Source organism: Danio rerio, chromosome 15, assembly GCF_049306965.1.
Source record: "Danio rerio strain Tuebingen ecotype United States chromosome 15, GRCz12tu, whole genome shotgun sequence".
NCBI classification, from domain to species: Eukaryota; Metazoa; Chordata; class Actinopteri; order Cypriniformes; family Danionidae; genus Danio; species Danio rerio.
In genome coordinates this window covers 47752501-47777760 of record NC_133190.1, presented here as the reverse complement: position 1 = coordinate 47777760, position 25260 = coordinate 47752501, and the positions used below count along the sequence as shown (strand labels likewise).

General features: G+C 38.3%; 1 protein-coding gene across 2 annotated transcripts in view; it reads left to right on the top strand.

Annotated features, from left to right (window-relative positions):
* The window catches only part of dync2h1 (dynein cytoplasmic 2 heavy chain 1), a 245918-nt gene that overhangs the window by 150843 nt on the left and 69815 nt on the right, over positions 1-25260 (top strand). For both annotated transcript variants that reach the window (NM_001423300.1, NM_001423299.1), the window contains 8 exons: positions 445-579; positions 690-833; positions 6228-6317; positions 12739-12804; positions 12976-13026; positions 13106-13183; positions 15091-15222; positions 15305-15377. In NM_001423300.1, coding sequence (NP_001410229.1) covers positions 445-579; positions 690-833; positions 6228-6317; positions 12739-12804; positions 12976-13026; positions 13106-13183; positions 15091-15222; positions 15305-15377 — 769 coding nt within the window. The remainder of the gene's footprint in view (positions 1-444; positions 580-689; positions 834-6227; positions 6318-12738; positions 12805-12975; positions 13027-13105; positions 13184-15090; positions 15223-15304; positions 15378-25260) is intronic.

Sequence of the window (25260 nt, the reverse complement as noted above, 5' to 3'; positions counted from 1 at the left end):
TTTTGTGTGTGTGTGTGTGTGTGTGTGAGTGTGTGTGTGTGAGTGTGTGTGTGCATGCGCATTTGTGTTTGTGACTGTGTGTGTCGGTATGTGTGTGCATTTGTGTGTGTGAGTGCGAGCGCACATTTATGTTTATGTTTTTGTTTGTGTGCATGTGTGTCTTTGTGTGTGTGGGCGCATTTATATGTTTGTTTTTATTTTTGTTTATGTGTGTGTGCACGTTTATTTGTTTCTGTCTGTTTATGTGTGCGCGAGTGTTTTTGTTTAAGTGCATGCGTGTATTTATGAGTGTGTGTGTGTGTGTGTGTACGCACATTTGTTTGCATAGGTGTGTGTGTGTGTGCGCGCACATGTTTATATATTTGATTTTGTTTGTGTGTGTTTGTGCGCGTGTGCACGTGTGTGTGTGTGTGTGTGTGTGTGTGTGTGTGTGTGTGTGTACAGACTCTGGCTACAGCTCAGGGAAATATCCTGGAGAATAAGGAGCTGATCGAGTCTCTGAACCAGACGAAGGCCAGCAGTGCTCTGATCCAGCAGTCCCTGAGCCAATCCCACCGCCTGCAGACCTCCCTCGACCAGGTGAAACTGAAGAACAGACCATAATAATCACAGACTCAATGAAGGAAACAGCAGGTGGCACCAGTGTAACATCACTCTCTCACCCTTTCTCTCTCTCTCTGTGTCTGAAGGAACGAGACGCGTACCTGCCGCTAGCGGAGACGGCTAGCAAGATGTATTTCGTCATTACAGATCTGTCTAAGATTAACAACATGTACAGGTTCAGTCTGGCGTCATTCCTGCGGCTGTTTCACCGAGCACTGCAGACCAAACAGGTGAAACCACACACACACACACACACTTGCTCCTATATCCCGGTGGGGACTCTCCTTTGTGTCCTCCTTCTCTAAGTCCCCACTGGGATATAAAAACAAGTACAGACACACAATTCGCTTTCATGTTTTATGTGAGGGCTTCCTATAAATATGTTTGTTTATTGTGCAGACTTTACATTACCTGACAAAAGTCTTGTGGCCTATTCAAGTTTTAGGATCAACACATAATAAGTTGACTTCTAGTTGATCAACTGGTGTCAGAAGTGGCTTAAATGAAAGGTAAAGGCCTCTAGATGACACTTATTTTACCACAATAAACTATGATCATGCTTTGATTTTGAATGATTTCATTAAGACAGTAGGTCTGACTTACTCATTTATCATTTATAATGTTGATGTTATATCAAATTGCTGCTTAATATCAATATTGTCAGCATGTTTATGTGCTAATATAATAAATAATACGAGTACAGCACTTGTTTTGCTTTTTATTTATTTAGATTTTAGATATTTAGAGAAGTTTTTACTGCTCAAAAACTAATTTATTTTTCATTTAAGGTTTAAAATGTCAAGATTAAAGATCATTAAACTCGATATGTTTCTTTTGCCTTTTATAAATGTATAATGTACTTTTAGTTTATTTATTTTTTATATTTAGAAAAGTTTATTTGTTCAAAATAAATATTTGTTATATATAATGATGATAGATATTAAAATAAATTGCTTAATATCTATAATGTCAGCATGTTTATGTGCTAATTTCATAACATGAATATGTTAAGAGTACAACACTTTTTGTTTATTTATTATTTTGGATATGTAGAGAAGTTTACCTGCTCAAAATAAATATTTGTTGTTTATTTATTATTTATAATGTTGATATTAAAACAAATTGCCGCTTAATATGCAGTTGAAGTCCCCCTGTTTATTTTTTTCCCCAATTTCTGTTTAACAGAGAGCAGATTTTCTCAACACATTTCTAATCATAATAGTGTTAATAACTCATCTCTAATAACTGCTTTATTTTATCTTTGCCATGATGACAGTAAATAATATTAGACTAGATATTCTTCAAGACACTTCTATACAGCTTTAAGTGACATTTGAAGGCTTAACTAGGTTAATTAGGTTAACTAAGCAGGTTACAGTAATTAGGAAAGTTATTGTATAATGATGGTTTGTTCTGTAGACTATAACAAAACATAGCTTAAAAGGGGCTAATAATATTGACCTTAAAATGGTTTTTAAAAAAATTAATAACTGCTTTTATTCTAGCCAAAATAAACCAAATCAAGAAAAAATATTATCAGACATACTGTGAAAATTTCCTTGCTCTGTTAAACATCATTTGGAAAATATATTTAAAAAAGAAAAAAAAAAAATTAAAGGAGGGCTAATAATTCTGACTTCAACTGTATATTTATTGCCAGCATGTTTACGTGCTAATTTCATAATATGAATGTAATAAAAAGTACAACACTTTTTGTTTATTTTTTTGCATATTTAGAGAGGTTTACCTGTTCAAAATAAATATTTGTTGTTTATTTATTATTTATAATGTTGATGTTAAAACAAATTGCTGCTTAATATCCATATTGTAGTATAATATGATTAGAGTACAGCACTTGTTTTGCTTTTTATTAATTAAAATTTTGGATATTTAGAGTCTTACTGCTCAAAAACTAATTTATTTTTCATTTAAGGTTTAAAATGTCAAGATTAAAGATCATTAAACTCGATATGTGGCTTTTGCCTTCTATAAAGTATACTTTTATACATGAATAATATCCTGATTTGCTGTTTATAAAGTTATAATAAGCAAAAAACCAAACAAAAATGTTAAATATCAGTCTAACCTGAAAAATAATCACCCTACTAATCCATTATCAACATGCCTGTTAGCTGCAGCACTACTTCACAGGCACACAAACAGCAATGCTGCAGATTATTTTTAAAATCTGAAGGAAATGATTCATTATTGTTCTCATAGTAGCTATTAAAGGTGCAGTAGGTGATCTTTTGCAATGCTAACAGCTTAGCATACATTTCTGAATCACAGTTCCTCCCCTGCCGTCCAGAGCCACGCCTCCTGAAACAGGAGCACGCGCACCTTAAAGATGACAGCAAAAGAGTCCTCTCTCATGTGTTCAAAGCGACTAGTGCTTGTCCGGAATTACACTCATTACTAAGGCAAACTGACATGCTATTTCAGAGCGAATATTTAGAGTTGCATAGTAAACAATATAGGGAGACTAGGCGGAATAGCGCTATTTACTTGGGTTTTGTTGTTAAACTAATTAAAATCTACATTATCAATGCTGTAAAAGGACCTTATGAAACTGAAAATAGTCTTGGCAATCTTTAGTGGCTAATAATAACACTTCTGTGTAGATAGAACCCATTTGTAACAACAACATCAGCTTTGCGTGAAGCTAAGTGAAGTTTATTCATAAACTAATTTCGAGAGGATCACGTGCTTATGATTTATCACAGCCGGTCACGCATTTGCTAATCACTATTCTCCAATCATACGAGCCCTAAGCTACTATAAATAGCCACAGTTTTCAGTTCACTTTATCTTCGTTTGGAAGAAACCCCCCTCCTCTACTATTCTCCTCCTTTATCTGTGATTGGGCGGCACGGCGGCCCAGTGGTTAACACTGTCAGCCCCACAGCAAGAACACTGCCAGCCCTGGTTCCACAGGACCGGTGGGTGTTTCTGTGAGGAGTTTGTATGTTCTCCCCGCGTCCGCGTGGGTTTTCCCCGGGTTCTCCGGTTTCCTCCCACCATCCAAAGACATTCAACATACATAACAATCAAGCTTTTGTCTATCCCCTCGTGTTCCCTTAGCGACGCCATGCTGTCCCGGGGCTCTCTCGGGACAGCATGCCAAACAAGCTTTTATAAATCATCAGCTAAGTCTTGAACTCTTGAAAATAGTTTTAAAACAGAACATGACCTGTCTAAGAGAAATCCTTTAGCCATCGTGTCATCCTTTCTCCAGCGTGCAAGGGTAACTCCAATATTGATTCAGGTTTTTAAAAAGTTTTGATTCAGCAGGTTTTTGATGATCACGCGCAGCACGTCTATGCAAACGTCTATGCGTTCAAACGGCTGCGCAGTTGTTCAAATCTGCATTTGCTGACAGACAGTTTGAGCTACTTATCGGAACTATACGCTTATTTCACGCGGCCGCCATTTTAAAGAACCAAAGCGAGGCTGCGGTGGGAAGAAACCCGGAAGTATAGGACCAGCACTGTAAACATTACAGTAACATGCTGTGTACTACAAACCTCCAGCTGTTGCCGAGATTTTAAAATGCAGAAATGGTGTAAAAATCACTTTAATATTATTGAGTAAGTTTATTTTAAACAATTAAAAGCAATTTAGCATCAAACAACATCACAATCTCAGTGATACGCTTAAGTGTTCTTCTAGGTTTCAGTTCATGGCACTAAACACTGTGAGGACGCTTTCCTGCTTCAGTCTTTGTAACCCGGTGAGCGATGATACACTGCAGTGCTCTGCAGCACACCCTCGTGTTGTCAGTAATAGTGTTGTCCCGGTACTGAAGTTTTAAACCCGGCTATTTCCCGCTAACATGGAAGCGCTGCTGAGCGTGGATGACTCGACTGCTCTTCACGGCTTCTTCACGGCTTCGCGCTTCAGTCTCCGTGTATTTGTGTTTGGTTTGCACTCAGCTTACCGCTCTTCACCCAGTGCAAACACAGATACACGGAGACTGAAGCGCGAAGCAGCCTTGAAGTGTAGTCAAGTCATCAAGCAGATCGCTCCTCTGTGTTGTGTGTGTGCTCGGTAAACAGCGGAGGGTGAACTGATGACCTTCTCGGCCAATCACAATCATTTCTGTTGAACACGTGACCACAATGGCAAATTAGCTCTGTTTTAGGAAAGCCATCAACAGTGCCTTAATGTTCGCGGGAAATTTATGTTTTTTCTTTTAATTCAGTATCGTGACAAGTCTAATATAATGAAAGAATCCGTTTATTAACTCGAGTTTGATAAATAGCATCTAAAACGTGTGTTTGGGAAAGAAAACGTTAGCTAACTAGTGCCATTTCCCTTAACTAAGCTGAAAATGAACTCTGATATCCCTCATTATATTCACCATTCATTCTGAACAGACCTCTGGGTCACCCGGAAGGCGGAGAAATGGTAAAATTGTGTCACTTTCTCTTCGCTGATAAGCTATACAGCTAGTTACTCAACATTCCTATGTAACTCCCAATGATACTTCCGGGTTTCTTACCACCGCAGCCTCGATTTCACTTTTGAAAATGGCGGCCGCGTGAAATCGGTCTATGGGAGATGTCGGCTCGACTCTATTTAACTGGATGAACATTTTTTAGTGTTATGCCTTACAGGGTTCAACGCTAAGGATTTTTTCTACTGGCCCGATCGGACCAGTGGTTCAAATTTTTACTTGACCTGCCAATATTGTCACTGGCCCCACCAAAAAAAGTTAATAGCTGTTTCTTTGCCACAAATAAAAAAAAAAGTCAAAATGTTTGTAAATCTAGAATTTAAATATTTTGAAAATTTTATTAAAGTGTTTAGCAAACAAAAGTAGCAAAATGTGCAGGTATTTTATTGCAAAACAAAAGATGGCTGACCTGCCAAACCAACGGCAAACTGTACAAAACATCACTTCATTTTTTTTTAGTCGTGGTGTACCCTCGTAAATGTCTGCTTCCAAGACGTTAGAGACAAATGTTTTCCTTTAGCATCATCACTTGACGTTGCCGCCATGTTGCTGTCTCTTAGCTGTACTGGTTGTTACGGAAAAAAAAATAACATGCTCACAACATCCAATCAGATAAGAGGAACCGAGAAGGTAGCATTTGAAGGCTTAAAAACACAAATGCTTTCTCTATTCTGACTGTATTTGCACGCAATTGACAAATAGTCACAGGCAAATTAAACTTTAGTGACAGGGCATTAGTGGCCCGATCATTATTGTTGAGCCCTGCCTTACCCTAAATATGAAAATACATATAAACACATTTAGATTATTTACTGTAATCATTACCATTGAACTGTGAAGAGACTTTTAACCTGCACAACAACTAATGTTTCTGAAGACAAACACCTACTGCACCTTTAAAGTCTTGCACAAGTATATTCACGCTAAAACTATTTTAATATGATGCATTAAGTTGAAAAGATTATTTGAATATTATATTATTAGTGTATAAGCACAAGAGCAGCCTGTTTTCATCTTCAGTACTCATGAAAGTCAGGTTTTCAGTCAATTTTGATATTTGACTTGAAGTCGGAACCTTGATATCAACACACGCACGCACACACTCGCACACACTCATCCGACTGTGAGAATGCATGAAGCTAAAAGTGTGTGTGTTTGTGTGTATCAGGAAAGCGAGAGCACTGATGTGAGGATCTCTACGCTGGAGAGCAGCCTGAAGAACATGGTGTATGAGTATATCTGCCGCTCGCTCTTCAAGGTAACACACTCCTGTTCACTCCAGCCCTTTATATTGAGATGACTCTGCCGGAGTTGGTAGGTTTTCCTCACTGTCCTCCGTAAAACTTACTAGCATCAACCTAGAACACAGACATAAAAACTCGGTAACACTTTACAATAAGGTTCATTAGTTAATGCATTTACTAGCATGAACTAATCATGAACAACACATGTACAGCATTTATTAATCATAATTAAACATTTACTAATGCATTATTAACATCCAAGTCCATGCTTGTTAACATTAGTTAATCCACCATGAGTTAACATGAACTAACAATGAACTACTGTATTTTCATTAACTAATGTTAACTAACATGAACATATACAGTAGTAATTGTATTGTTCATTGTTTATTCATCTTAGTAAATGCATTATTTAACATCAACTAATGAACCTTATTGTAAAGTGTGACCAAAAACTCTTACACTGCCTCAAAGTACTCGACATTGTTGGAAATACGTATCCCTAAGAGCACTTTGTCCGTTTTTACATGACGCACAGGTTTTTGTGTTTTTAAGTTATTGTTTTTCTAAAATGTGAATAAAAAATTACGCAAAAACATCCTAAAATGTACAATATATATTGTTTTTGATACGATTTTTATAAATTTTATAGTTAAAATTGAACTCACGATCGTGCCTTGAGAGTTTGTCACCTAATGTCTCATTTAGTTCCTGTTTTCCAATTATTTAAAGCAAATGGGAACTATCTTGTAGCTTTATTGGCTAAAGGAAATGTCATTTGACGTTATTCATTCATTTTCTGTTCAGCTTAGTCTAGTTATTAATCAGGGGTCGCCACAGCGGAATGAACCGCCAACTTATCCAGCATATGTTTTTACGCAGCAGATGCCCTTCCAGCTGCAACCCATCACTGGGAATCAACCATACACACCCACTCATTCACACACTCTACAGACAATTTACCCTACTCAATTCAATAATTCAACCCAGTAATGGGAAACAACCATACACACATTCACATTCACAACTCATACACTACGGTCAATTTAGTTCATCAATTCTCCTATTGCACTTGTGTTTGGACTGTGGGAGAAACCGGAGCACCTGGAGGAAACCCACGCCAACACGGGGAGAACATGCAAACTCCACACAGAAATATCAACTGACCCAACCAAGGCTCAAACCAGCGACCTTCTTGCTGTAAGGCGATTGTGCTACCCACTGCGCCACCGTGACACCCTTATTTGACATCAATTGTTCCCGGCATTTTTTTGCAGTCCACTTAGAATCCAACATGGAAATCAAGGTTTTCTTTATTGGCATTGATTGTTTTGAAATTCTAATGGCATAACCATGCCTGTGTTTTAATTTCAGTAATAAATATGGCTGTCAAGCCAGGATCTTAATGGTTTATTGTGGGTTTGTTGTTTACATGAAGAAATCTGTGTTACAAGTTAAACAAACATTCTATTAAACAATTATATTTTGAATTTAAATTGTTTTTGTGTTGCCTTTACATTAATTTTACAATTGAATAGCCAAAATTACAAGTTTCAGTCTTTTAAATGTGATTAATCGTGAGTAATTTTTAAAAAAAGTGTGATTAATTAGTTAATTTTTTAATTGATTGACAGCACTAATATATATATACAGTTGAAGTCAGAATTATTAGCCCCCCTGTATTATTAGCGCCCACATTTCTAAGCATAATAGTTTCAAAAACTTATTATTATATTATTAAAATAAATTGCTGCTTAATATCTATAATGTCAGCATGTTCATGTGCTAATTTCATAATATTAATATAATAAGAGTACAACACTTTTTGTTTATTTATTATTTTGGATATTTAGAGAAGTTTACCTGCTCAAATAAATATTTGTTGTTTATTTATTATTTATAATGTTAACAAATTCCTGCTTAATATGCAGTTGAAGTCAGAATTATTCGCCCTCTGTTAAATTTTTTCCCCAATTTCTGTTTAACGGTGAGAAGATTTTCTCAACAGATTTCTAAGCATAATAGTTTTTTTAATAACTTGTTTCTAATAATTGATTAATTTTATCTTTGCCATGATGACAGTAAATAATATTTGACTTGATATTTTTTAAGACACTTCTATATAGCTTAAAGTGACATTTAAAGGCTTAACTAGGTTAATAAGGTGAACTAAACAGGTTAGGGTAATTAGGCAAGTTATTGTATAATGATGGTTTGTTCTGTAGATTATCGAAAAAAAAATAGCTTAAATCGGCTAATAGTTTTGTCCCAAAAATAGTTTTTAAAAAATGAATAACTACTTTTATTCTAGCCGAAATAAAACAAATAACACTTTCTCCAGAAGAAAAAATATTATCAGACATACTGTAAAAATGACATTGCTCTGTAAAACAGCATTTGGGAAATATTTAAAAAAGAAAATAAAAATTAAAAGGGGGCTAATAATTCTGACTTCAACTGTATGTATATATATATATATATATATATATATAATGTAAATGTATGAGAGGTTTATAAATAAATTGGCTGTATTGTAACCAGTGCAGAGTCTGTAATGAATACAAAAGTGTGTGTGAATGTGTTCAGCATGAAGTCAGCCTCATTGACTCTAGCAGCAGAGTGAGCTGCTTTTGTTTTGCATTGGTCCAGCCAGATTGAGTTGTTGTTTTACGTGGCAGGACAACCAATTTTTCCCCCAGCACAGAACCTGCGTTTCTTCAGAAAAAAGCAGAAAGTGGCCTCCGGCACTGGCATTGTGTCGTATTGATTCATATTCGTCATTCATTCATTAATTCACTGGCCAGACGCTTTTCTGTTCATTATGAAGAGAATTTCTTGAGAATCAGCCTCATGGCCTGAGGCTGGATTCACAAATGTTTCTAAGAAATAAGAGAATGTTTTAGATCAATTTTGAGAAGTTTGTGAGTGAATAGTGAATATTGTTCGAGTAGGGTTTAGCTCTTCCTCCAAATTAGTTCTCTGCATTTGATAATCAGGCTGAACACAGCATAAGTCTTTCAAATCTTGTGAAATCAAATCTACAATGTGTATTTTGGTAGCTCACATCTTAAAGTTAACATTTTATCTGTGCAAAAACCAGCCAAAATCAGTCCAAGGCTCTCGAAAAATGTGGAAAAAAATATGAAAAAGCCTTTATTCATATGGCTGATCCCTAATAAACCTTCGTGTTTTGGCATAGAACTGCCTTCATCAGGGTAACTGTGATCATTTGCGTCTGGATTTTCTTTTGAATGCTACGGTCTTATTACCATTAGAATATCTAAACAATACTAAAATAATATATTAAACACAAGGTCAACTCAGCAATCATCAATAATTCAGCATTGATAGAGGGGGAAAAATAAATGGAAAAAATATATAAATAAAAAAGACGATGCGTGTCATACAACACATTTCACAAATAATTATATACATATACAGTTGAAGTCAGAACTATTAGCCCCCCTGAATCAGTAGCTCCCCTGTTCATTTTTTTCCCCAATTTCTGTTTAACGGAGAGATTTTTTCAGCACATTTCTAAACATAATAGTTTTAATAACTCATCTCTAATTACTGATTTATTTTATCTTTGCCATGATGACAGTAAGTGCTGTCGCCTCACAGCAAGAAGGTTGCTGGGTTGCTGGTTCGAGCCTCGGCTCAGTTGCCGTTTCTGTGTGGAGTTTGCATGTACTTTCTGCGTTCGCGTGGGTTTGCTCCGGTTTCACCCACAGTCCAAAGACATGCGGTACAGGTGAATTGGGTAGGCTAAATTGTCCGTAGTGTGTGTGTGAATGTGTGTGTAGATTGTTCCCAGATATGGGTTGCGGCTGGAAGGGCATCCGCTGCAAAAAACTTGCTGGATAAGTTGGTGGTTCATTCTGCTGTGGCGACCCTTGATTAATAAAGGGACTAAGCCGACAAGAAAATGAATGAATGAATGACAGTAAATAATATTTGACTTGATATTTTTCAAGACACTTCTATACAGCTTAAAGTGACATTTAAAGGCTTAACTAGGTTAATTAGGGTAACTAGGCAGGTTAGGGTAATCAGGCAAGTTATTGTATAATGATGGTTGGTCTGTAGACTATTGTGAAAAAAGATAGCTTAAAGGGGTGAATAATTTTGACCTTAAAATGGTGTTTAAAAAAAATTAAAAACTGCTTTTATTGTAACCGAAATAAAACAAATAAGACTTTCACCAGAAGAAAAAATATTATAAGAAATATGGTGAAAATTGTCTTTCTTTGTTTCTTTCTTTCTTTTTGTTTGAAATATTTAAAAAAAAGAAAAAATTAAAGGGGGCTAATAATTATGACCCTAAAAAAAAAAAAAAAAAAAAAAAATATATATATATATATATATATATATATATATATATATATATATATATATATATATATATATATATATATATATATATATATACCACAAAAAAAATATATATAGACAAATAAACGAGTATGATGTACAAATCTGTGCAGTTTAATCAGGAAAAAAAGCTGTTTGTTTTGCCAATCTTTAATCTAAATCTGACTATTTGTTTCTGGAATGATGATGTCAGTTTGAAGGTTTTGGTGAAATATGCTTGGCCACGCCCCTCCAACCAAGTGAAATAATAGCCTGCAGCAACTTCTGGTTCACACAGATTTTGAGAAACTTCAAGTTTTTTTTTCTTACAAATGAAGTTATAGGTACCACAAATTCCTTAATGCTACATTTATTAACTCTGTCACTTAATTATTCTTTTCTTAAGTATGCGGGTCTTGTTTTTTTATTTGTTTGATTTTTTGATGAATTCCAAATAGGCCTGCATGATATATGATTTCAACATTAATATCTCAATGTTATCATTTGCATTCATCACATAGTATGATATGCAATGTTGAGTCTGGATTATAATTGATCATTTTTTGAGGCCTGTGACTGTATGAGGAACTGTTCAGACCTAAGAAAGTGTACCGTTTGTACATTTAATAATTCATTCATTAATTGTTCTTAGCCACAGCGGAATGAAGCGCCAACCCAGTGCTGGGAAACTATTTAGTTCTTCCAATTCACCTACAGCGCATGTGTTTGGACTGTGGGGGAAACAGGAGCACCCGGAGGAAACCAATGCCAACATGGGGAGAACATGCAAACTCCACACAGAAACGCCAACTGACCCAGCTGGGACTTGAACCAGTGAACTTCTTGCTGTGAGGCCACAGTGCTGACCACTGAACCACCGTGCCACTTAAATTTAATAATTATTTATTTCTAAATCATACGGTCATGAGCTGGGGCGAGGCAGTGGCGCAGTAGGTAGTGCTGTCGCCTCAAAGCAAGAAGGTCGCTGGTTCGAACCTCGGCTCAGTTGGTGTTTCTGTGTGGAGTTTGCATGTTCTCCCTGCCTTTGTGTGGGTTTTCTCCGGGTGCTCCGGTTTCCCCCACAGTCCAAACACATGCAGTACAGGTGAATTGGGTAGGCTAAATTGTCCATAGTGTGTGAGTGTGTGTGTGTGGATATTTCCCAGAGATGGGTTGCGGCTGGAAGGGCATCCGCTGCGTAAAAACTTGCTGGATAAGTTGGCGGTTCATTTCGCTGTGGCGACCCCGGATTAATAAAGGGACTAAGCCGATAAGAAAATGAATTAATGAATGGTCATGAGCTATGGATCATGAGAGAAAGGACAAGATACAACCAGCTGAAACGAGTTTCCTTCGCAGGGTGGCAGGATGCTCTCTTATAAATAGGGTGAGGAGCTCTGTCACCTGGAGTAGAGCCGCTGCTCCTCCACATCCAGAGAAGTCAGCTGAGGTGGCTCGGGCATCTGTTTCGAATGCTTTCTAGACGCTTACCTATGGAGGTGTTCCAGGCATGTCCCACCGGGAAAAGGCCTCAGGGAAGACCCAGGACACGCTGGATTGACTATGTCTCTCGGCTGGCCTGGGAACACCTCAGGATCCCCTGGAAGAGCTGGGGGAAGTGTCTGGGGAGAGGGAAGTCTGGGGTTCTCTTCTGAGACTGCTACCCCCGCGACCCGGCCCCTGAAAAGTGGATGAAAATGAACAAATGAATTCTGTTACTGAATACTGTTAGTCTCCTCCAAAAACGAAATAAAACACTGTTTATTGTGTGTTCTTTTCTTTTATTGGATTATTATCTATTTGATTAACTCCCCTACAGAATCATCCCCATACTATATACAATTGTCAACTCATTCCAACTAGAAATATTAAAGTCATCTGGTGAAATGTTATCCATGTTGCAATATAGATCGGAGAATAGCAATCTCAATGCTAGATTTTTCCAATCTCCTGCAGCCATGATTATAAATATTATAAACGTTTTTTTTCCTTTTAAAGTTAGGAAATGAGAAGATGTCAGTTCGGAAGAGATTCATCTTAAGCATGTTGATCTGAAGTGCTGCATCTGTGTGTGTTTCTTAGGCCGATCAGTTGATGTTTGCTCTGCACTTTGTGAAGGGAATGAGTCCAGAGCTCTTCCAGGAGAACGTAAGTGTGTTTGAGAAATACACTCATAATCAATTCTGAATGAACGATGGCGCTTGTGTTTCTGGTGGTCTGCAGCGCCTCCGACAAGACAAATGTGCTGTTATTAAAGCTGTCGGGAGAGCACAATAAAACCAAATCACCTGTGTGGGTCTGTGTGCTTCTGTAATGCAGGAATGGGATGTTTTCACTGGCCTCGTTGTTGGGGATATGGTTCGGAAGACGGTATGGCTCTTTCTCTGCTTCTCTCTATGCATTAACACACTTCTCCAGCTGTTTGCATGAATTTTTTATGTTTCTTCAGGATTCCCAGAAGTCTCTGCGAGAACAGTTTCCTTCTTGGATTGATCAGGAGAGACTGATGGCTGTGGCTCTAATCAAGGTGATTGTGGAAAAGTTTGACTTAATCGCTGAATTTAGTATAACATGCAAAACAGAACTGTGGGCAACACGTTGATTAGCACAGCAAGAAGGTCACCGGTTTAAGTCCCGGCTTGGTAGGTTGGCATTTCTGTGTGGAGTTTGCATGTTCTCCCCATGTTTCGTAGGATTTCTTTGAGTGCTATAGGTCAATTGAAGAAACTAAATTGGCTGTTGTGTGCGTGTGTGTGTGCGTGCGTGTGTGTGTGTGTGTGTGTGTGTGTGTGTGTGTGTGTGTGTGTGTGTGTGTGTGTGTGTGTGAGTGTGAGAACGAGTTTTGATGGGTGCTTCCCATTACTGAGTTGTAACTGAAAGGGCATCCAGTGTGTAAAACATATTCTGGAATAGTTGGCGGTTCATTCCGCTGTGGCAAGTCGAGCTATATATATATATATATATATATATATATATATATATATATATATATATATATATATATATATATTAATTGAATTAGGTAAGTTATTGTATAACGATGATTTGTTCTGTAGATTATCAAGAAAAAATATAGCTTAAAGGGGCTAATAATTTTGTCCCTAAAATGGATAATAATAAATTCAAAACCGCTTTTATTCTAGCCGAAATAAAACAAATAAGACGTTCTAAAGAGGAAAAAATATTATCAGACACACTGTGAAAATGTCCTTGCTGTGTTAAACATCATTTGGAAAATATTTAAAAAAGAAGAAAAAAAATCGAAGGGGGCTAATAATTCTGACTTCAACTATATATATATATATATATATATATATATATATATATATATATATATATATATATATATATATATATATATATATATACATATATATATATATATATATATATATGTGTGTGTGTGTGTGTGTGTGTGTGTATATTTATATATAAATAAAAAGTCGAGCTATATATATATATATATATATATATAATTAAAAAGTTGAGCTATATATATATATATAAACAGTCGAGCTATGTGTAAAAAAAATATATATAAAAAGTAATAAAAAGTTGAGCTAGTTTATTTTTATTCCTTCTTTTATTTTTCTTTAGCTTAGTCCCTTTATTTATCAGGGCTCACCACAGCGGATTGCCACCGCCAACTATTCCAGCCTTTTTTTTTTTACACAGCGGATGCCCTTTCAGCTGCAACCCAGTACTGGGAAACCTCCATACACACTTATTCACACACACTCATACACTACGCCTGTTGTAGTTCAGCTATTCCCCTATAGCGCATGTGTTCGGACTGTGGGGGAAATCGGAGTACCTGGAGGTAACCCACGCCAACACGGGGAGAACTACAAACCCCACACAGAAATGCCAACTGACCCAGCCGGGACTTCTTGCTGTGAGGTGACAGTGCTGATCACTGAGCCACCGTGCCACCTATTTTAATTTTATTAGTTGTTAAACTGTTTAAATATCCTGATTTCACTCGATTATGCATGTTAAAGTACTTAAAATAACAAAAGATTATTAATTATAAAATGATTAGCTTTACATTTAAGCAGTATCACGCATTTTATTTGAAGAGTTACACTCTTTCATGATGAACGTTAACAGAAATAAAATGAATGATTAATTTTTATGCAATGATTACATTTTAAAATATTAAATAAATGTATACATTTGGTTCAGAAAATTTTGTAATAAATTTGTAATTAATTATTAATCCAGAAAAAATAACTGAACACAATTAAATGTTTTGTTATTAAATGTATTATTTATTATTACATTTAACAAAATGCTTGTAGAGACCAAAAATGTTACTAAACTTTCACAAATAAAATATCTTCTGTATTAAAAAATGAATGTTGTAAAAAATATATATGTATAAAATAATACTAATAACTTCTCTGTTATGATGACTTGTTGATGTTTCTCCAGAGCACATTTCCAGTGCTGTATCAGTCTCTCTGTCTGAGCGACGCAGATCTGTGGCTCACGTTCTTGCGCAGTTCCTGCTGCGAACAGGAAATCCCACTTCCAGTTGCCAAGAAGATCTCCCTATTTCAGCAGGTGAGCTGTCAATCAACTGACCGTTACATCTCTAGCATCAACCAATCAGAGTAATAGCTGACTCTTTATTTCTATCGCTCAGATGTTGGTGGTTCAGGCGTTACGACCAGATCGCTTGCAGAGCGCCATGGCAGTGTTTGCATCACAAGCTTTGGGTGAGTACAAAGAAAGTCAACACACACACACACACACAAACGAACCAACGAACGGACGGACAGCTCAGGGTCAGGCATGTATAATATATCTGACGGCTGACTCTCACTCTATCATCAGTTTGTGTCCAGCTTTCCTCTGGAGTTTAATTATTATTCACACACTGAACTCAACCTTCAGATATATTATAAATACCTCACGCACAGCTCTCTGCGTATATGTGAGTGTGTGTGTGCGGTCGATACAGGGCTATTGATTTAGGTTTAGTCATCAGCTTATTATAACTCTCAAATCAGCCAAGTGTGAAAGCGCGCACACACACACACACACACACACACACACACAATTAGTGCTGATTGATGCTCTCTGGGGCCACTTGAAATGAGACACAATTAAAACCTGAGCAAACGCAACATTCATCTCTTTTACCTGCAACACAAACGCACACAACAACAAGCCATAAAACACAAGTAGCCTTATAAAACTGTCAGCACAGAGAGAAATAAAATATCGCGGCTCACACGACCACAGTGCTACATGCTAATTAAACCTACGCGTGCAACGATAGAAAACCGCTAACAACTGTGCTATAAATATATCAATATTCATTTAAATAGACATGCTGATGTTTATATTGATTAACAATTGGATGGGTAGGTGGATGAACGGATGGTTGTAATAAATGGATGGATAGAGGGATGAATTGATAAATGGAGGGATGGATGGATGAATAGATAGATTGACATATGGATAATTGGATGTATGAATTGATAAATGAATAGGTATATAGATGGGTGAATACATATAGATAGATTGGTAAATTGATGGATGGATGGATGGATGGATGGATGGATGGATGGATGGATGGATGGATGGATGGGCGAATAGATAGATAGATAAACTCATGAATAAATGGGGTAAATGGATTAATGGATGGATGAGCGGACGGATGGATGGATTGTGAATTAATAGGTAGATAAACTTTTGGATAAATAGATCTATGAATTGGTAGATGGATGCATGGATGGATGGATGGTTGAATAGATAAACTTATAAGTGGATGGATGAATTCGTAAATGGATAAATGGATGGATGGATGGATGGATGGATGGATGGATGGGTGAATAGATAGATGAACTTATGGATAAATGGATGGAAGAATTGGTGGATGGATGGATGGATGGATGGATGGATGGATGGATGGATGGATGGATGGATGGATAGATAGATAGATAGATAGATAGATAGATAGATAGATAGATAGATAGATAGATAGATAGATAGATAGATAGATAGATAGATAGATAGATAGATAGATAGATGAACTCATGAAAAAATGGAGTACATGGATTAATGGATGGATGAACGGACGGATGGATGGATGTGTGAATAAATAGGTGGATCAACTTATGGATAAATGGTTGGATGAATTGGTAGATGGATGGATGGGTGAATAGATGAACTCATGGATAAGTGGGTGGATGAAATGGTAGATGAATGGATGGGTGAATAGATGAACTCATGGATAAGTGGATAGATGAATTAGTAGATGGATGGATGGATGGATAATTGGTAAATGGATGGATGGATGGATGGATGGATGGATGGGTGAATAGATAGATAGATTAACTTATGGATAAATGGATGGAAGAATTGGTGGATGGATGGATGGATGGATAGATGAACTCATGAATAAATGTGGTATAATGTGGTATATGGGTTAATGGATGGATGGACGGACGGATGGATGGATGGATGTGTGAATAAATAGGTAGATGAAGTTTTGGATAAATGGATGGATGAATTGGTAGATGGATGGATGGATGGGTAAATAGATGAACTCATGGATAAGTGGATGGATGAAGCAGTAAATGGATGGATGGATAAATAAATGGATGAATTGGTAGATGGATGGATGGGTGAATGGATGGGTGATTGGATAGATGAACTTATGGATAAATGTATGGATGAATAGGTAAATAGATTAGATTGATGGATGGTTGGGTGGATGGATGGATGGATAGATAAATGAAAAGTTGGATGGGTACACAGATGGATAGATGGATGAATGGATGGTGGGGAGATGGAAATTTGAACAGTTGGATGGATGTACAGATAGATAGACAGATAGATGGACAGACAAAGTTGCATGGGTGGACGGACGGGCGGATAGACAGACGAATGGATGGATAGATGGATGGATGGATGAATAAATAGGTCAATGATAGGATGGATAGATGGATAGATATACCAGAGGATGGAAGGATAGACGAAAAGTTGGATGGATGGTTAGAAGCATGGAGAAATGGATAGATGAAAAGTTGGTTGGATGGATGGATGGATGGATGGATGATTGGATAGACAAATGAATGGATGGATCACATATATAGATGAAAAGATGGGTGGATAGATGAACGGTTGAATGGTTGGACAAATAGACAAATGGATGGATGGATAGACAGATAGCTAGATAAAAACTAGGATGGATGCATGGATGAATAAATGAAATGTTGAATGGATGGATAGATGGACCAATGGCTGGATGGATGGACAGATGGATAGATGAAACATTAATAGGATGGACTGATGGATAGATGAAATGTTTGGATATATGGTTAGATAGAAGTATGGATGGATGGAAGGGTAGACAGATGGATCGATGACAAGTTGGATGGATGGATAGATAGACAAATGGATGCATAGATGGATAGACAGATGGATCAATGAAAAGTTGAATGGATGGACAGATGGATAGATCAACAGATGGATAAATGGACAGATAGATGGGTGGATTGATAGTCAGATAAATGGATGGGTGGATAAACAGACGGATAGATAGACAGACAGAAATCTAAACAGATGGATGGCTGAATTGGCAGTGTGTTTTCCACTGCAGGATGTTTGAGTTTCAGCTCTTCTGTTTGTCAAGGACTCAAACACACTCAAGGACTGTGGGAAGTTTTCTTTCTCTCCTCTCCCCTCATCTTCTCTGGATTTATTTCCGTTAATTTGTTCTTTTATTGGACTCGGTGTGTTTTATCCGCATGTCTAATGATTGCAGTGAGTTACATTAATGAGCGCAGGTGGAGCTGTAGTAGGAAGCACATAAAACAGCCCATTACTGATCACATGCTGGAGGAGAACGTCACAGCAGGACAGAGCTGCTTCTCTGAGTTATGATTATCAAACTGTTAACTTTATAGAAGACAATACGGTTAGTTGGAAAACTAACTATGCTTCTGTTGAAGGAGTGTGTGCAGCATGATTGAAATACGAGAGTCAATAGACCCTTTCACACAGCGATACCGGTAAATATCCGGAAATATTCATAAAAAAGGTGTTCACACAGGCACGGATATTCTGTCATTTTTCCAGGAAAAGTCTGTTCACACATCCATTCCAAAATACCGGTAAATTCTGACATCATTAATCAGAAATGACCTATACATGTGTAAACATAGTAGGGGTCAGGCTTTTCTCGATGGTTTCGCTTTTATTTAAAGCTTTAGCATTTACAAGACTGCATTACATCTTCTTTGGATGGATAAGTAGTGTGAACAACCATATGAAACCAAATAGTGGACCACTTTCACATGTCGAGATTTACATAATGTGTGTGTGCTGGCGCTCACCGGCTGCTTTCACGGCTTTCATGGATGGATGGATGGATGGATGGATGGATAGATGAACTCATGAATAAATGTGGTATAATGTGGTATACGGGTTAATGGATGGATGGACGGACGGATGGATGGATGGATGTGTGAATAAATAGGTAGATGAAGTTTTGGATAAATGGATGGATGAATTGGTAGATGGATGGATGGATGGGTAAATAGATGAACTCATGGATAAGTGGATGGATGAAGCAGTAAATGGATGGATGGATAAATAAATGGATGAATTGGTAGATGGATGGATGGGTGAATGGATGGGTGATTGGATAGATGAACTTATGGATAAATGTATGGATGAATAGGTAAATAGATTAGATTGATGGATGGTTGGCTTTTCTCGATGGTTTCACTTTTATTTAAAGCTTTAGCATTTACAAGACTGCATTACATCTTCTTTGGATGGATAAGTAGTGTGAACAACCATATGAAACCAGTGGACCACTTTCACATGTCGAGATTTACATAATGTGTGTGTGCTGGCGCTCACCGGCTGCTTTCACGGCACACGCACATGATCAAAGTAAATGTATCAATGTAATACAATATGAATTGATGTTTACATTAAACTTTAATTATATTGTTCTATTAAAATGATTTTTTCAAATATTTTGTCAAACAAAATATTTTTGTAGAAGTATCCACCATCATTTTGTGGCTAAAAAGTATCGATTCAGGCATGGCACCGGTATCTTTTTAAAAGTATCAATTTGGCACCGGTATTGAAAAAACCCAAACGATACCCAACCTTACTCCCTGGCCCCTTCGCAGCAGCAACCCGCTCGTAAAAAATACACACTCAGGCCCTGTTTACACCAATACATCTAAGAGTGCTTGCTCACCTGCCTTATTTAGTTCGGTTGAATTCGGTTGAATCTTAAATTTCGTTTTGGCAGGTGTGAATGCAGCAATCGAGTGCGCACCAAAAGCAGACCAAAAAAGCGTACCGAGACCTGCTTGAAGAGGTGGTCTCGGTACGCTTTCAAACAAACCCTGGAGTGGTTAGTTTGTGGTGAGAATATGATCTTAACTAAAAAAGGCCCAACCATGAAAAGCACTGGCCTATTGGACTAATCCAGCTGCCGTAGGCCGATGCGCTGTGCATTATGGAATGTGGAGGAAAATATTATTTGACAGCGCTTTACCAACAGAGAGGGAAGATCGTTGTTAATATTTCCACAAGATGACCATGTCTCAGTTTAGCTAAATTAATTCACGCCTCCTGAAGTGACGTGCGATGCATTAAAACATTGTTTTCAGCCGCGGCTGCGCTTCATTCTCTAAATGTATAGTTTGATACAATTAGCCCGCACAGTTGTCCCTCCATAGTAAGTGACATTTTGTGTCTGCCAGTTTGTTTACTTGCGTGTCTGAGGAGAGATGCGGTGGGGAGGGGTGAGAAGGGTATGCGACGTAACCTATTTGAGGACCAGGAGGGAGACGCGAGATTACCGAGAGATTATCACTCGTTTGCGGGCATCCGGAGACTTGCGAAACTTCCCGCCCTACTCATAATACAGTCTTCATATAGCTGTATGCCTATTACATATCCATAATACACTGTGATTTAACCGCGCTCGGATTGTATCGCTTTCTCACTACAATCGATCCACTCCAGAATTCGTTTCAATCGAGCCGAGATCACCTCATTCAAGCGATCTTGGAGCGATTGATTTGGCGTGGATCCAAGCACGATTGCTGTTTTCACATATGCCAAACGAACCGCGCTAACTGGGCAAACGAGACAGGTTCCGAACCAAAAGTGTTTCAAAACATTTTCCCAAAATATGTGTCAAAATAAGACTTATCACCAAAATCATTTCATCTGCTGAAACACAGATACAGCTGTGACCAAATTAAGCTGCAAAATCTTTGACTTTGACATTGAGACTGCAGTTTGGTTGTTCAAATCCAACATTTATTTTCAACTGTTAAAACAAACATATAAACATCTTGCATGAGAAGGAAGTGAGTAAATTATTGAAAAAATGTATTCTGTAAGAGCAGTAGTGTTTAAAAGTAGATCGAGTCTGTGTTGTGAGACTCTTCCAGCAGATGGAGCTGCTCACGTCTGTGCTCTGCTCCTGGTTTGGAGGGATTTGATGAGTTGATGCTGGGAATGGGGTATTTTGGAGACCCATTACAATTATCGATTCATGCTTGGACTTTATGTCTTTATATCTTGTGTGGTTAAACAGCGGTTTGCCTTCCAATTGAACTTCAGCAGAAATGCGTTTTAAATCCTCCTTAATTCCTCTGTTGTGCGACTCTGTTGGAGCGGCTGTGTAATTGTAGACTTGTGTGCTGAACATTTTAAGCTGACCGAGTTTTGCCGCAGATTTATTCTTTTAATAACTCAGTCACACATTAGAGGTTCTATTAGTTTATATTAGTTCATATGTTTACTAATATGAACTAATAATGAAGTATACTAGTATAGCATTTATTAATAGTTAGGACAAGATAGAATCTGCAGATTCAAATGTATTTTTTTGCTATTTCTTTGCAGAATTAAAAAAAAAATGTTTTGGCAGGATAGTAACTAAAAACCTTAAATTCGTTCATTCATTCATTCATTCATTCATTTTCTTGCCGGCTTAGTCCCTTTATTAATCTGGGGTCGCCACAGCGGAATGAACCACCAACTTATCCAGCAAGTTTTTACGCAGCAGATGCCCTTCCAGCTGCAACCCATCTCTGGAAAACATCCACACACACTCTCATACACTACGGACAATTTAGCCTACCCAATTCACCTGTACTGCATGTCTTTGGACTGTGGGGGAAACCGAAGCACCCAGAGGAAACCCATGCGAAGGCAGGGAGAACATGCAAACTCCACACAGAAACGCCAACTGAGCCGAGGCTCGAACCAGCGACCTTCTTGCTGTGAGGCGACAGCACTACCTACTGCGCCACTGCCTCGCCAAACCTAAAATTTGTTAATAAAATAAACTTACACATTTATAAAATAAACTTTTACATTTTATTTGAAATTTAAAATGCAATTGCAATACAAAGATCTCCTTGTTTTGTAATAATAATATTAATAATAATAATAATAATAATACATTTTATTTATAGTGCGCTTTTCTCAGACCCAAAGCGCTAACAGGCATATAAGGCAAACGAAGCAGAACAATAAAAACAGTAAAAAAGACCACAATAAAACAATAAAATATGAACGATTCAATACAATTGGATGATAAAATTAACAAAAATAATCAATCTAAGTTAAAAGCAACGGTAAAAAGGTGAGTCTTGAGAAGTTTCTTAAAACAATCCAGAGAAACGGCATTCCTGATGCTGATGGGTAGGCCATTCCACAACTCAGGGGCACTGTACGAAAAAGCACGTCTTTGTAAACAAAGTATGTCCCTCATATAATATATAAATTTCGATATCAATCATATAAAGTCAAAAAACATGACTCTACAAACTGTATTGTAAAGAGATCATATAAACACATCATGTAAAAAGCTGAATAAAAATATATTTACACACAGGGCTTGACATTAACACCCGCCAGCCAGCCAAATGCGGGTAGATTTCAGCTGTGGCGTGTGAGGCTGGATTTATACTTTCGCTTAGTGCCGCATGGCGGATCTCCGGTGACTGCTCGCGCACCTCACTAAACGGACGAGGCTTTTATACTTGGAGCGTTCGCCATTGTGATTTTCTTTAAAAAGACAGGGGGCGGTCAGAAGAAACTGTCGAGAAATAAAAAAAGAAAATGCAGAATGGCTAGTAATGTTTTAGCCACAGTGGCTGGTTGATCAAAAAATCCGATGTTAAGCCTTGTTTACACACATTTACATAAGTAAATTAATACACTCAATAATTGGCTAAAATAAAAAATGCATGTAAAATCAATAATGTAAAGTTATAATGTATACATATTCATGGATTTTCATGATGTATACTGTCATGGATGCCGTGGATGTATTCACAGACTGTCAAGGTTATTCGAAAATAGCAGTTTTTTTATACAATTATTCATTCATTTTCATTCGCTTTTCCGGGGCTGGGTCACGGGGGCAGCAGTCTTAAGAAAAAAACCCAGACTTCCCTCTCTCCAGACACTTCCTCCAGCTCCTCCGGGGGGATCCCGAGGCGTTCCCAGGCCAGCCGAGAGACATGGGCTGCGTCCAAAACCGCATACTTCCATACTATATAGTACGCTAAAATCAGTATGCGAGCCAATTAGTATGTCCGAATTCATTGAATTCGAAAATCAGTAGGCGAGAAGTACCCGGATGACTTACTACCTCCGGCGAGATTCTGAAGTGCACATCCCATGCACTCTGCGCTATCCCATAATGCCCCGTGAGAGAATTCATGAATGGAAGTGAGGCGACCCAACTGACGCAGGTATGTCACCTGACCATGACAAAATGGGCGGATGTAGTACGTCCAAATTCCATTCATACTTGAAGTACCTACTGAGTAGTAGGCGGTTTCGGACGCAGCCATAGTTCCTCCAACGTGTCCTGGGTCTTCCCCGAGGCCTCTTCCCAGTGGGACATGCCTGGAACACCTCCCTAAGTAGGTGTCCATGAAAACAGATCCGAAACAGATGCCTGAGCCACCTCAGCTGACTTCTCTTGATGTGGAGGAGCAGCGGCTCTACTCCGAGCTCCTCCCGCGTGACAGAACTCCTCACCCTATATATAAGGGTGCACCCTGCCACCCTGCGAAGAAAACACATTTCGGCTGCTTGTATTCAAGATCTTGTCCTTTCAGTCATGACCCAAAGCTCATGACCAAAGGGGGAAAGTAGATTGACCTGTAAACCGAGAGCTTTGCCTTTCAGCTCAGCTCCTTCTTCACCACATTGGACCGGTACATCCACCACATTACTGCTGCCGCTACACCAATCCACCTGTCAATCTCACGCTCTATCATTTACTCACTTGTGAGCACAAACCCCAAGATATTTATACTCCTCCACCTGGGGTAAGGACTTTCCTCCAACTTAGAGAAGGCAAACCAACTGTTTCCGGTGGAGCACCATGACCTCGGACTTGGAGGTGCTGATTCTCATCCCAGCCACGTCACACTCGGCAGCAAACCGCCCCAGTGCATGCTGAAGGTCCACGTTTGATCAAGCCATCGTCTGCTAAAAACAGTTGTTATCTGGAAATAACATAGCGGAATGTGGCAACTGGCCAATCAGAATTGAGTATTCCAGACAGCCGTGTTATATCATCAGCTTCTGTGTGGAGTTTGCATGTTCTCCCTGCGTTAGTGTGGGTTTCCTCCGGGTGCTTCGGTTTCCCCAACAGTTCAAAGACATGCGGTACAGGTGAATTGGGTAGGCTAAATTGTCCGTAGTGTATGAGTGTGAATGAGTGTGTATGGATGTTTCCCAGACATGGGTTGCAGCTGGAAGGGCATCCGCTGCGTAAAACATTTGCTGGATAAGTTGGTGGTTCATTCCGCTGTGGCAACCCCGGATTAATAAAGGGACTAAGCCAAAAAGAAAATGAATGAATGAGTGATTTCTCATGTTAGTAAATACATTAACTAATACACCCTTATGGTAAAGTGTTAGCAATAGCTCAAGAGTTTCAGTTTAGATCATGTTAACAGGCCTCAAGTCGTCCATCAGGAGAACAGCTGACTCTGAGTTGAGACAGTAGATGAGGTTGTTTTGATCGATCAGCCAATTTGTACATTTCAATATTGAACTGAATCCTTCCTGAGCCACAGCTCCGACTCTCTCCATTACCTGTTAGTGCAGATCGATCAGGTTTTACTCTCCCTGCGCTTCTCCAGGCGTGAAGGATACTGAAGGGCAGAGCCACACTGTAGGAAATGCTGGGTTATTGTCAGTTTCTACCAGAAAGACTCTAGGAGGCAGATAAACGTTTGAACATTTATTGTGAATTGTTTGCATGAATGAGAGTTCGTTACGGTCCTTTCATAAAGTCCTTTAGCGTAAGCCCCGTCTATAGTGCAGAACTCTGGATGAGCTGGCAGATCCTGCCTGAAGATGAAGGCAGGGCGAAGCCAACCCCCTGAGTGGAGATGAGGCCATCCTGGTGGTGGTGGTGATGGGGAGGATGGAGGGAAACTTCCGCAACGTCACCTCAATACAGCGAAACAGATTGTTTAGATGAGCTTATATACATGGCTTGCTTGGTTGTTACAGGCTGACAAGATAATTATTATGAATGACATGACAGAACTGGTAGAACCTTCGCTAAAG